The following is a 14907-nucleotide window of genomic DNA, read 5'->3' as shown; positions in this document are numbered from 1 at the left end:
CACCACCACCTGCCCACTGTCCCCGTCCCACATCCTCATTCTCCTTGTAACAGGCAGAGGGAAAGCCCAGATTCAATTCTCATAGGCAGCCAACTTCCCCCCAAACCCAGGAGACCAAAATGATGCAACCAGCCAGCGAGCAAGTCAAACAACAGCTCCACAAGCACAGCATTGTGCAAGCTCAGATGTGCAGCTGCCCTCGGACGTGGCATCGCACGCTGACGGCCACCGGCAGCACAGCCCAGTTTATCTCAACAGGAAAAATTTCTCAATACCCAAAACCCTCCACACAAGCCACCAGTAAACAGTTTGTGGGGGTCAAGAACAACAGCTACCAAAGAGCTGCAATTCTCTGCTCTGTTGGTGTGGTAGATGCACAGTTTCTTTAACTCATCTTTTTCTACTAAAATGCTTGCTTATGTAGTTTGTGTAATCATTAAACACGTAACAACTGGCAGCATCTAATTCGCTCCTACCACAAGTCTAGCACCTTGCCTAAGTTAGCCTCTAGACTAACTGAGTAACTAGACTTACCTAGTTAGTCTCCTAGGTCTATTCAGTCTTACCTACAAAACAAACTAGTTCAGGTTTTGTCAGAAAAGCATTCAACAAAATGAAATGTTGTCCGTCACATCAGATTAGGTAAGTCTGTCTGCGTACTCAACTTGCAATATCTCACACACAACTACACTCAACTCACTACACTGCACAGAGGCGGAGTTTTCATACCGAAAAATACACTTGATTTAACTTGAACATTGGGATCTTTATCTTCTTTAATGCACAATACCAAGACAAACAAAATGGAGACACCAGCATTCCCACAGTGCAGATTATTCATCCTCAGAGCACAGAAGGGGACTGAACAACTTATTGGAGCTGGTGGAGGTTAACTGGGTAGGAAAGAGAATTACAGCATCCCTCTTCAACAAAGATCTTCTCACAAGATTGCACACGATCTCAGAACCCATCACTAGCTCATCATTCATCTCAGGCCGCATCGTTAGCAACTTTCTATGGTTAATTAAGATTTCCTCCCCCCAGGTGCTAATTATGGCTTTGTAGTTGCTATTTTGCTGATCATTGCTATGTAGTTTGGTGAATTATTCTAATGACTATAAAAATGATACATCTGGGTCAATAAAGAATTCTGTTTCTAAACCTCTGGAGACAGCAATACAATGAGCAGTTTGTGTTTTACTCAGATGTAACTTAATTCTACTATTAGACTTTTAATTATGAGGAATTATCACATACAAACATAACTACTTTGAGCTGTAGTTTTATCCATTTTTGTAGCAATTTCCTTGTGATGTCAACATTACGATACCAGGATTAAAAAATTATTTTCTGATGCTTACAAACAAAACTCCTGTTGGCACACAGACCTCAATTCCTGCACTTGCTCATATGATACTCATGCTTGATTTGCAATACAGAGTGGTGGCTCTCCTCTCCCAATATGCTGTCAGCTTTCTAGAGGACAGACAAAAGGTTACAATCCTGTAAGAGTTAAAGTCTGAGGACCTAAATGAGACATCTTTTGGTAACTTGATGAGGGACCTCAAACATAGAAGAGCCCTTCATAATAAACCAAACAGCAGATCAACATTTCAACACAAGCTCTTTTTCAACTTCTATGGCACTCTGTCCTATTGCTAGACTGTTTCCTGCCTTCTCCTGATCTATTGTTATATCAGGATATAAGGAAATAAATATGACAGTCTACAGCATGGTTTTCTAGCAAGAACTATTTCTGCTGTAAAAGAAGAGCTTCCCATGATGATCTGTAACACCAAAAGCACGAGCTTGCATGGAGATACTCATTTCCCTTCCTTCTGCATTGCACAATTTTCCTGAGGTTTATCAAAGGTATTCCTCTGCAAGCCAGAAGAAATCTGAGAGCAGTCATTTAGAAACAAAGCCAGATGGCTTCCTTTATTTTCTTCAGATTTCAAAGCAGTTGGTCAAACTCACAAACATATTTGCAGGCCCTTGCTAGAGTTGGCAGCAATGAGCCTTCAAAACACAAGCCAAGAGTCCTGATGCTATCTAGATCATGCTTTCTGTAAGGAAACCAAGAAGAGAGCATGTGCTTTATTCCCTGATATTTAACAGCAGGCTCACTCCATCCTACACCAGTGCTCATCTCTCAGTGTTGATTTACACTTTTGTTGCAACCTATTAGACGTCCAAGCAAGTATATGGAGAAAAATTCCATTGCTTTCCTGCAACAGCTCAGTTTTGCTTTCATTTAAGTCAGCAACCTCAGCAAAAGATTGTCAGAAGAAATGTTTTAGTTATTTTAGCACATAGTCCAGTTACCTCTGCTTGTCACCCTTGCTGGCAGAAAAACAGAGGGGGCCACTTTGCCTGCTATTTCCCTTTAAATGAGATAAACCAATTTTAATTCCACGTGTCAAAGATCAAAAAGCTGTTACAAAGCTTAAAAACAAAAACATCCAGAAAACTTCTGTGACACATATCTCACCTGGCCATGGAATACACACATACATGGCTGCATCCAAGAAGTTTTAAATAGATCAGGGGAACTGCGTGCTGGTGTTTCCTAACTACAAAGGAAATTCAGACACTCATACCCCAGACAGTCAACCTATATCTTCTCAGATAAATACCACCCTCTGTATTCCCTTCAGACTTCCTGCAGAAACTGTGCATCCCTGCAGCACCTTCCCACCTCCCTCCTCACAGGACTAGGCCTAAAATATTTCAGGTGGCAGCAGAAATTCAATGGCATCAGTAGCCAGGTGGTGAGCAACTGCATTGTGCATCACTTGTATATTCTTTTATCGCTATTATTTGCCTTTCTTTTTCTGTCCTATTAAACTGTCTTTATCTAAACTCAAGAATTTTACCTTTTTCCCTGATTCTGTCCCCCATCCCATTCAGGGGAGTGAGTGAATAGCTGTGTGGTGTTTAGCTGCTCATTGGGTTAAACCTCAACAGCTTCTAAAGGGAAGCTTATTAAGCTAAAGATCAGATCCTACCATTTCAGTTTATGACACACTTCTAGGGAAAGAGCCTGAACTTTGTACTAATTTCCCCTCCAAAGAGGCAAAATTCAACTTGTACCTCTGGGTAGAAGCCAAGTCCTTCCTCCCTATACAGACACTTCGAGCAGCCCATTAGGTGTTTGAATAAACTTGACCTTTCCTTGGATCAGCTACTATGTATAACATGAAATGTCTTTGAAAGACACTTTTAGGAACTACCATGGTTTCATCATTAAATCAGTGTTAAATGCTATGTCATTAGAAATAAAAATGTGTCTCTCTTGCTTTAATGCATTCCATGCATTCCCCTTTTCAACCTTCAAGGTTTTACTTTCCACACAAGGCAACAAACACCCAACTTCCAGTCAATTTTTTCTTGCCACTAAAGATCACTGGCATGTACAACTTCAGTTACCTTTCTGCAAGCCAGAAGTATCAGGACTAGCAGGGTTTAAGCGCTTCTTCAAGAAGCAGATCTTTCCAGCTGCATTCACCAGCACCAGCTCTCCATCCAGCACAGACACTGCCTGCTAAACTTCCATTTCCATTAGAAAACACGATAAACACTTCCCTCTGCAAATCTCACACCAGTAAGAGAAACAGAAGCCTTACCTAGATGAAAACCTCATTCTTTCAATGGATCAGTGCTGTTCCACTGAAATGCAGGTCTTCCCTAAGAATATTCCCTGAGAAGGACCTTTATGAGGACTGGAGTCATGGGATGCCCTGTTGCCAACACTGTGGCCACCATAACTCCGTGCTTACAACCACCACCAAGCAGAGGGTTAAGTTTCTGAAAATGTCAGTAAAACTTTCATAGCATCATTTAAAAACAGAAGTTTGGGAACGTGATCCTGAGCATATTGTAACGCTGAGTAACCAAAAGCATCTGAAATGTGTGAGGAATAGACCATCTTGCCGGTACTGCTGAACTGCATATGACCACAGGGCCTCAGGATCTTTTTGGAACTGTAAGAACAATAGTAAGAAATGTATTCCTCTCTTCCTTGTTGTAGGATGACAGAAGGCAAGTGCCTGACAAAATCCTGACAAGACATTAATAGTAATATTCCCTCTCTTGGTAACATCATCCAAGCAAATAATGTGATATATATCCAGCAACTGTAGCCAAGTAGTTTCAGCCTTTCTCTGAAAGGAAATCCACAGAGCTCTCCACCAACCTATAGTAAAAGGTGGAACACATTACAGATTTGTTCCAACAAGGGCAGGCTACTTTTACAACACACTGTACAAATACATGAATCAAACTGCATAATAATCACTAGAAGATCTTGACCACAGAAGGCAGCTCCACCCTGCAGCAGTATGTGTGACTATGAGGTGGTCAGTCAGCGTAACAGGGTTCAGCAGGCTTTGGATGATCACTGGTGACACAAAGTCAACAAATGCCAGCAACGCACGTGGCACCCAAAAACTGATGCTCCTGGAAAGCACGTGGTCCTCAGCATCCAACATAAGCACACAGACTATCCACTTGCCATGACCTGCACTGCTGGAAGTCCCCAAAGCTGCATGAAGCATCAGGTACTGCAGTACCAACCCTGACAACACCAACAGCTCTTAGCACAAAACAGGGAAGGTGGTTCTTAGGGATACCGACGAAGATTCACACTGACTCCCTCTTCCACCCGTGGAACAGGACATGGTCAACTCCTCCACATCTCTGTCAACAAATGCACTGGCAGGCACTGAGGCAGTCTTGATAAGTTGAGCCTTGACCACTTCTTCTGTGCTAGACCAATGCTGCTGCGGATCTAGACATAACCATAAAAACCAGTGTGCCTGAACTGTTCCTTCCTCTACAAAAACTGTCTGTCTCCCCACCAGCAGGCTCAGATCAACTTTTGTTGCTACTGTTGTCTCTTTCTGTTTCAACTCTAGATCTTTGAATTAACTATACAGGCATCTTCCATGTTACTTCTGTTCTAGCATGTGAAGCCCCTCCCCTATATTAATCAGGGTGGAGTAAAGCCACTATCTCTTAAATGCCATCCTCATACCCTTGCCCTTTATCCAGCTGGAGTTAGTCATTAACCCCTCCCCACTAACGCTGGCTGCAAGACTTCTGCATTTACACAGTTCCCTGATCGACCTAGAGTAGCCTCTGAATACAGAGGACAATCTGTTAACAGTATGGAAGGGTCAAAGTAATAATATACCAAAATCACAGCATGACAGATAAGGGTAAAACACCAGGGAAAAAAAAAAGGACTCTGAGGTCCATGCAGAATAGCAAAAGAATCATTAGAGCCCCCAACCTTGGGAAAAGCTAAGGGAATTTAAGCCAAAGATCTGTCAGATATGACATGATACAGTTGACTTTGCTGTAGGGCAGAGAAGATATAGTAGGTAACCCCTGTTTGCTATGTCATACTATCAAGTTCTTGCCTGTCACAACAGCCAGATGGCTTTCTTACCTTCCTAACCAGCACGTATCCATCTGGTGGCTCACAAGGTACTTCACATTAAGAGTTTTTGGGCAAGATTCATACTTTTCACTTAAAAGTACTCTCACTTTTTATACTGTCTAGTACAAAAAGGTCACAAGACAGAGCTCTGACCTTTTCAGGGAAGAATAAAACCAAGAAAAACACAGAACTGAAATTCTGTGAAAATTGAAAAAAACACCACCCCATTTCACTCCCACCCTCCCCCAAGCACCTGAAGTCAGCCCAGGGGTATAAATGAGGATGACACTTGTGAGCTGACATTAAACTCTTTTTTCCAGTTTGACTCTCTTTCAGAAGTCAAGTCTCTTCCAGCCAGTCCAGCTCCAGCACCTGAGGAAGCACTTGCCAAAAGAAGCTGGATTGTTCCCTCCCCAGCACCCCACCAGCACATCCATGCAGCTTGGACAAGGAGTGAGCTACATTTTAAGGCAACTTAATTTCAGGTCATCCTTCAGGAGACAGAGCAGTATGTTGTATTTATCTGCTGTAGAGGAGTCTGCACAGCAACCCAACAGTTCTGCAAGTGTCATTTTATCCTCTATCTTACCCCCATACTTGGGGATAAAAGCATGCAGTTGAGGAAGGACAAGCAGAGAAATGGTTTAGGTGTCCTAAGACTCCCTGATACACTCTGTATAAGGAACACGATTTTGAAGCATTCCGACAATTTATTCTTCCCAGCCTTACTGTTCAAAAAACCTTGAATTACCTTACATTTGAACCACTTTTAGACTTCAGTTTAGCAACCACAGAATGTTTATAAAGAATCTTGACAACTTTCTTCTCAAAACATGACAAAAAAAGTTAAGCCAGCATTTATTCACCAAATGAAGCAAGCACCTCCTAGAAACAGCCATTTCCAAGAAAGCAGTGCAGAAGAAGGTACTTTAGCAAACTAAGAAACACGGTGCTTGTTTATATGCACATTGCAAAGCAGAAACTTCCAGTTCTAATTAAAAGAAATGCTAATTTTGAAACAGATTTCAAACACCAAAAATTTGTTATTGATGGAATAACAAGCCTTAAAGCAAAATACACTTTACTGCATTAATGTCAAGTGCTTGATTGTTTTGACAGTTTGTGGGACAGATTTAATAAGAGTTTTCCTACATATTATGCATCCCAACTCTTTTGCATACAGCACGAGTACCTTTAAAGGAGGTCATACATATTGAATGAAGTTTTGGCAATACAATCTGACAAGTTGTTGAAGCTAGACAGATGTATCCCACTAACTCCGGAGACAATGTTGTCAAGAGACACTTTCACATCCTAATTTCGTATTACACTTGAACATGTTCACACCCACACACTGAAGACCACTTATATATTCTCTCTTTTCCCCAAATTAAAATTAATTTAACTCAATACACCACAAAATACAAAAAGTAACCAGCTAAGATTTGATATGCATGCTCCTCTGATTCCTGTAATCTAAATTACTGAAGAACACTGACAACCATCCCAGAAATACTCACCCCCTCAATCTTTAAGACTTCAGTGCAATATTAAAAAAGCATGCTGAATGAAAAATTTGCTGTTTAAAGGATAATCCATCAGGTAATTGTGATTTCTTCAGGTGATATCTACTTAATACAGAAGGACCAGAACTAGTTACACATTAAGATCTTTCATTCCTTAAAAGCCCTTCAGAAATCATTCACTTAGTCTTGTGCCTCATAACCTTTGGCCATCATCCACAAACTCTTGATGATTTCATCCAAATCAAACTGGTATACATTTCCTCCTTGTGTTCTAGTCTCAAGTTCTCTAATTCATGTAAGAAGTCCCATAAGAAATTCCATGTAACTTCCCTTTTGCAGGAGCCCCCAAGTCTCAAGCTATTTTTTGCTTGTCCTGTCTTCATCTTGACTGGCACATTGTGCTTGATAATCCAAAACCTGCACTTTGAGAACCTGTATCATCTGTTTACACCACTACCTTTTTCACCATTGTCTCATCTCACATCCTTTATACCTTTATACTTCAAAGGTACATGTCCAGCATGGCAAACTGAGGAAGAACCAGAGCATCTAAACAATTAAGTAGCTGTGAGTCATCTTTGTGCTGCAACAGTGTTGATAAACACAATGAAAGGAGGATCAACCAGGTTGAGGAATCAACTGGTATTTTGAGGAAACATAATTTGTAGGGTATCCTACCAAACACTGATAACCACAATGAAAAGCAACAGAGCCCTGAGATTTGTTTCCTCTGGTTTTCCAAGCAGGAAGGCAATCAGTGACTCTGAATGCCTTGCACTTCGTTGTACAGCTTGCAGCACGATGGGGGTCAGTCTCTTCTCCCAAAAAACAGGCAAAAGAGAAACCAGCCCCAAGTTGTGCCAGGGGAGGTTTTGATTGGACATTAGGAAAAATTTCTTCACGGAAAGGGTTGTCAAGCATTGGCACAGCTTGCCCAGGGGAGCAGTTGAGTCACCATCCCTGGAGTTATTTAAAAGCTGTATAGATGTGGCACTGAGGGACATGGTTCAGTGGTGGGCTTGGCAGTGCTGGGTTAACAGCTGGACTCGATCTCAGAGGTCTTTTCCAAACTGAACAATTCCACCAGTGTAGTGTGGAGCTCTGCCTTTGATCCATTGAAATGTCTTTACTACCAAGTGTTTCCAGATACTTCAAGATCAGATCACTTGAGGCATCATCTGAATTCGAAGACTTTCAGAAGAAGTTTTAGAATAACCTCAGGTCAAACATTTGACTTTTCCTCGATTTTGCATGGAACGATTAGATTTGACTACAGAAGGTTATTTAAACAAGGACCTTGAAAATCTTGATTGCTTCAGAGCTCCCTCATGCACGTTTCACCACCTGCACAAGGCCATCTTTTTCCACTAGGAGACCAACTCCAGTTCAGAAGGCCCGTTGTGGAAAGTTTACAAAAAAGCTTATCTGGGGTGGCAGAGGAGAACGTTTTCAGATGTGATTTCATAACAGGTCTGACAGAAGAAAAGTCTGCTTGGCCACAAAGAGCCTACTCCACCCTGCCCCAAACAGCCCACGCTCCTGCCCCATTCCCTCTCCCAGGGCTGCACTTGCAGAGCTGACCAGCTGAAGGATACAACAAATTTCCCTTCTGGTTGCTTTACCTTTCAAGGAAAATTCCCTGAGCCGGTGGCCAGGCTTCCATCATGCCAGTGCACCTGGGTAGGGGCAAGAAGGTCCAACTTCCAGCCACTGCAGGATTAGCTCAACTTGGGCCAGGGGATACCCCACCCTACACAGTTCATTTGCATCTGCCTTAATTACATGGCAATTAAACAAGAAAGTGGCTGGGATATTTCTGAGAAAAGCTGCACCTGAAAGCCTGTTTCAGTACTTTGTTCAAAAACTGCCTCAGTTTACTTTCTTGCTAAAAGTTCGATACAAACAACTTTCCCCCCCAAAAAAACCCAATTCAGCATCCACTGTACTTCATATTTCTCAAAAAGGAAATACAACCTGTAATGGTCCATATTCATATATCTTTGGTAAACTTAATAACCTGAGATCTTGCTAAAAAGTCTGCTAGGCAACATAAAATATGGATTTTCTTCACATTCTTCCCTTTTCCTCCCATCCCATATACTCTCATTAGCAGAGTATCTGCCATCAGTGTGCAAGAACCATATTGGAATGCAAATGTCCTGAGAGAAATTTTAAGCAACAACCATCCCCCAAACTCAGGAAGCACATTTTCGTTTCTCACATTATCAAATTCACAACAAATCTGCCATTCACCTTTGGAAAACAAAAGGGAACCTCTCAGATCCTAAAGGAGACAAATTCACCGCTGACAAGGGCTGCTTCGTGTTTTTACGCACCGTGCTTCATGTCTGCAGCTTCTGATCTGGGATAAATCGAGATGACACCAACCAATTTTGAGTCATGCAGGATTCGCAGAGCTCGAGTGCATTATGAACATCCCACAGAGAAGCTGTTTCGATTTTGGATTGAATACACAATTAAGTAGAACGGTTCTTAAAATACGCCCTTGAATGTCACCTTCAGGAGAGCTACAGGAAGTTAATCATAATGGGCATTTATCACTTTTTAGCCTGCTCTTCTAATCCCGAGTGCGTGGTCATGCTGAGTTTCCGCAGCGGTGTGCCTGCAGAGGAGGTTGGCTGAGCCAGAACCTACACTTAAGGCAGTGTAGTAGCTCTAAAGGAAGAGCTTCAACTTTATATAGCTTATAAATTACAGGATCTACATTTCATTTGGTTTTTCCTGCCGATGTTAACTCCCAAGTTGAGTAATCAAATACCAAACCGCCCAAATATACAAGCAAAACATCCGAGTGTTGCCATTGAGAGATCAGAGTAGGCAATTTAAGAGTTAATCCTGGAGCAGTGTCCTCAAATAACCCTACGGTGGCTTGATATTACAGCTGAACATGCTGCCTCTAGTGCTTCCAGCTACTGCTATCAAACGCTCTGTAGCAACTTTCCCTGCTGTAGCCACTATCGCAGCCACTAGCACCAAAATGCAATTAAAGCTGGCATTTCCAGCCTCAGCCCAGTCCCCTGGGAGCTGCAACCTTTCCTCCTTGCAGCATTGCCGCACCCTGGCAGAGCCAAAGCAGCCCTAAGGAGGGAAGGGCTGCGGAAATCATCCTGGCACTCATTAGGGACTCGGCAAAATTCTAACCTCAGGTACCAGCTGGCTCCTGAGCCCTCAATTTTCATGTTAAATCTCAGGCCTGCCAATGCTGTGGACACAACCACTCGTGCAAACCATTTGTGTAAATTACAGCACCACGGCGGTAATTCCTCAGTTCCCCCTCTGTTGACATTTACACGGGCAATTTATCGCCTGCTAAAATTACCACTTCCCCCCCTCCAATACCAAAGGGATCCCTCCCTCCTCAGGGCGGAACGCTGCTGTGAGAACAGATGCCATCTTTCAGGCACCGAAAGCAGACTCAACTCCATTTTACATTACAAACCTCATGATATGCAAATAACTCATGTTTTCAATGCCAATAACTATGTTTTGTCCCAACAATTATTTTCACTATTTACAGTTCCATATTAAAGGTGCTGCTTTTTCTGCCCTTCTTGCTTTCAGACAAGTAGGAGGGAGAAGAGGCATTTTTTAGCTTCATGCAACTACCTGGGAGCCTTTCCATTCAAATCTAACCTTGACAAATCATTTTGTTCCATCATGGGTTTTTTTGATACCTGCATGCCGCAGTCACGGCCCGTGACTACATCTGCCTGCAGCATGGACTGCTCTCCACCTACACACAAAAAAAGGTGATTTATTTAGGTGGGGAAGAAAATAGGTAAGTTCCCTATTACTAACTGAGTTTCCCCCTCAGAGCTATAACTGCCCAGGAGAGCATTGTCAGACCACCAGTTCAAACGTTTACAGTTCCGCGAGTACATCTGCAACAGCAGCACGAGCTGTATGAACAGCAAAAAGGAAATCAGGCTGAGATAGTGAGCTATGACTGAAGCTGCTAATCCAAACAACACCTCCCTGGTTATCTTAAATTCATCAGTTCAATACAGTACAAAGAGCCCCAGTAATAAAGTACTTTACAAGATGATCTAAGAAACCTCTTCTTTCACACAGGCATTTGTGGTCTGAATTTGCATATTTCTTCTATAAACAGAAAAAGACCGAAACTGAGCACAAAGCATTTTCGACAACTCTATGCTGCTCTTTGGAGTGATTGTTACTCTGAAAAGATTTTCCAAATCTTGGTCTTGCTTGATTTAGTTCCATGAAAATCCATTATTTCAAATTATATCTGGGATATACCAAAGTCAAGTTCCTCTGCTGTGAGACTATCAGATTTTGGGATGAAATCCATCTGATTTCTACTCAGAACCTTGCTGAGACAGGCACACTCACATAATGGAATTTAACTTTCTTAGACCATTTTAAGCCTGAGTAAAACCCAGAGACATTCTTGTGTGATTTTGTCTAGCATCAAGCCACAACCTGTATGTTACATCCACAGATCATCGGTCTTCCTCACCAAAAAACAAGTCCTGAAGCTCCTGGCAAATACTCTTGTCTGCATCTCAGAAAGTATAACAGCCTGAGAATTCATAAGGTTTCCACTGTGATCTCTCCCATCAGCAAAGAATACGAGTTTCTCATATGAAAGGCTTGATGGTGGTGTTGAAAGATAGAGGGAGTGTATTCAAACAAGCAGGCTCCTGAATTTTCTATTCCGAGAACTATTATACCAGAATACCACTCCCAGCCTCTAGTTTACCTGACAACAGCACTGGGACAAGATTAAAATTTAATGTAAGTGGAAGAAACAAGGGCTTAGCACAGAGCCAGGACAAGAGTCAGGCCCCGTTTCACACATCCCCATGGAGGATGTGCCCGTCCATCACCGAACACACTCGTAACCTGAGAGAGCCACAGAATCGTTGAATCATCAACTGTAGGAACAGCTCACTGCCTGAAATATGTCATCAAAACCCAGCTACTTCTACACGTAACAGAGAGGCACAGGGAAAAAGCCTCACCATTTTCTGAGATCTCCATCTCAAATACCGTAATTACAAGGGAAGAACCCCAACTTCACAGAGGCCCAACCTACAAAACTGCAAACATTTTACAGCTTGCCATGGTTAGCCTCCCTCACTTCAGGGTCAAGATTAATGTTAATAGCAAAACAATGCAGCTCCGTAATTATAAAAGGAAATTTAGAAAGCAGTTCCTTCCAGTACTTCAGATTCTGGAATTATTCCCCACCTTAATGAACATACAATGTTGCTCTATACAATGTTGCATTTCCCCCAAAAGAAATGCTCTTCCTTTTCTACCACCCAAAAACTTGTCCTAAAACAAGATTAGATCCTCTCTTACCCAGGGTTCAAGTAATATTCCTGCCATCACAATACAAATAAAAAGCTTCCCCTAAGCCAAACTTAGTCCCCATCCTCCTAGACTTTAGGAGGCATAATTGGGCAAGTAGAGGACTCAGCCTAAATCTCACAGTTTAACTTACTTGCTTTTCTACCAGCTTTACAAGATGGAAGTAAAACCCCAATGACTCATTTCTACTGCCTGAACTTTTACATAACTATTTGCCTAGAAACGTAATGCTCCCGTATTTAAGAGGAGTAACTTCGCCATTTTAAAGTGAGAAATTTCTACCTAAGATGTAACACAGAATTGTCAAGGACAACGGAAGGAAAATTCCAGTAAAACAGCTTTTTTGTCCCCTCCTTTAATTCTATGTTCATACAACTTGTAGATGTCTTAATAAAACTGGTCTTGTCCCATCAAGCCTAACTCTGTACTAGTGCCAGAACACTTTATTTGAAGATACTCAGCAGTAAGTTGTAATAGCTTTTTGCCCATCTTTTCCATGCGAGTACTATTGCTCACATCACCTGCCAGACTAAAAACACGGTACTATTCCTCTGTGTTTCCTCAACTGATCACTCACCCTACTACCATCTGATTTTTTGACTGCTGGTTGTTAATGTCAACAGATGAAGGACCAAAGCTCAACAGTACACGCCGGTCCCCACCACAGACTTCCAAAGGACAGAATTTCAAGCATTCTCCCTTCTCACTTACACTGCCCACTGCTTGTTCCCACCAGGGCTCAAAGAAAAGGAGAAGAGAAAGAGTAACACACATCACAGGGAACAGACCACAACAAGTGATGTCACGCAAACTATGCAAACGGATCGATCTACTACTCACTGTTCTGCTTAAGGTCTGGATAAACTCATCATTAAAACAACCTGTTTCTAAGTCAGGCTGCAGTTATGCACAAAATTCAAGACAGCGTTCCACTTATTTAGCCTGGTGTTTTACATCTTTTTAAAAAGCGTTTTTATAAGGGTTCTTTCTGCCAAGTGCATAACACGAGACAGAAAACTGAGTTAGTCACTACCTAAACGTAAAAACCCCTTCACAACAGCACAGTATCTGTAGCATCTCCTTTTTTTTTCCCAGCCACACATTATCTTCTAAATCGATCTTAGGCTTTTAAGTTTGATTGATTAGGCTGGATGGCTGTACTGCCGGCTTGTTTCAGCATTCGGGTTTCTTAAAGCAGAGGGGAACATCTGAAACCGTTCTCCATCAAAGACAGTGAACGCAGGAGGCAAAAGGATTACACATATGGGACAAAAAACCCTATCAGCTACTATAGGCTGATGCTGGAGGGTTCCAGGGTGTTCCTCGGTGGATCATCCCGTGCTGGATTGTGCCAGCAGCACCAGGCAGGAGCGGGACAGCCCCTGTGGGACAGCCCGGGCCGACACGGCCCCGCGGTGCTGCTGCTGCGGGACAAATACCTCCAAGGGGGAAAAAGCAGCCCAGAAACCGGCACCAGACCGACCCGGTTTTCCCTCGTCATTTCAAAAATCACAGAATCACCGTTCAGGTTGGGAAAGACCCCTGACACCACCGAGCCCAACCTGTGACCCAACACCACCGTGCCAACCAGACCAGGGCACTCAGTGCCACGTTCAATCTGTCCTGAAACACCTCCAGGGACGGCGACCCCACCGCCTCCCTGGGCAGCCCGTTCTGATGTCTAATCACCTTTCTGTGAAAAAATTCCTCCTAATGTCGAACCTCAACCTCTCCTGGTTTAGCTTAAGGCCATGTCCTCTCGTCCTGTCACTGTTTGCCTGGAGGAAGCGCCCGACCCTCACCTGGCTACACCCTCCTGTCAGGGGGTTGTAGAGAGCGACAAGGTCTCCTCTGAGTCTCCTTTCCTCCAGACTAAACAAACCCAGCCCCCTCAGCCGCCCCGCACGGCACACGCGCTCCAGACTCTTCCCTGCTCTCCGGACTCGCTCCACGGGGAGCGCCGCACGGAGCCGCATCCCAGCATCCCTAACCCGGCGGGGCAGGAACCCCCCCACCCCAGTTTTCCAGGCTCCCTTCGAGGGGCGGGGGGGGGAGCGAAACTTCCTATTAAGGGCAGGCGGCCACGGGCCCGCAGCTCTGCGGCGCCGCCATGGCGGGGCCCTCCCTCCTCCCTCCTTCCCTTCCCTCCCTCCCTTCCCGGCCGCGGCTGCGCGCTCGGCCCGGCGGGAAGCGCCGCTGCCTCCGCTGCACCTGCCGCCGCCGCCGCCGCGGGGGAGGAGGGCGATGCGATGCGATGCGGCCCCGCACCCGCCGCGACACCCCCGCCCCGCCGCGCTCACCCACGCTCCGGTAGCCCAGGATCGCGATCTTGCGGGACTTGGACGGCGGCATCTTCTCCCCCGCCCGGCCCCGAACCACATCAAGGGCGGCGGCTGCGGCTCTGGAGGAGGAGGAGGAGGCGGCAGGCGGCGGCGCAGTCGGCGGCGGGCAGGGGCTGTGGGGTCCCGGGGCGCGGCGCCAGCGACATGCGGCGGTGGCGGCGGGAGCGGCCGGAGCGCGCGGCGGACGCGCGGCGCTGGCAGCGGCGGCGCCCGCACCACGTGACCTCCTTCCACCAGC

At 44.4% G+C, this 14907-nt stretch overlaps 1 protein-coding gene across 1 annotated transcript in view; it reads right to left on the bottom strand.

Annotated features, from left to right (window-relative positions):
• RHEB (Ras homolog, mTORC1 binding) overlaps window positions 1-14766 on the bottom strand; it is a 39724-nt gene extending 24958 nt beyond the window's left edge. Inside the window, exon 1 of the mRNA XM_027686882.1 lies at window positions 14628-14766. Coding sequence (XP_027542683.1) covers window positions 14628-14679 — 52 coding nt within the window. The 5' untranslated portion in view covers window positions 14680-14766. The remainder of the gene's footprint in view (window positions 1-14627) is intronic.
• Between the last annotated feature and the right edge of the window lie 141 nt (window positions 14767-14907).

The sequence above is a fragment of the Neopelma chrysocephalum genome, unplaced genomic scaffold (assembly GCF_003984885.1).
Source record: "Neopelma chrysocephalum unplaced genomic scaffold, ASM398488v2 Primary Assembly neopelma1_72, whole genome shotgun sequence".
In the NCBI taxonomy this organism is placed as follows: domain Eukaryota; kingdom Metazoa; phylum Chordata; class Aves; order Passeriformes; family Pipridae; genus Neopelma; species Neopelma chrysocephalum.
This window is presented reverse-complemented; position numbering and strand designations above follow the sequence as displayed.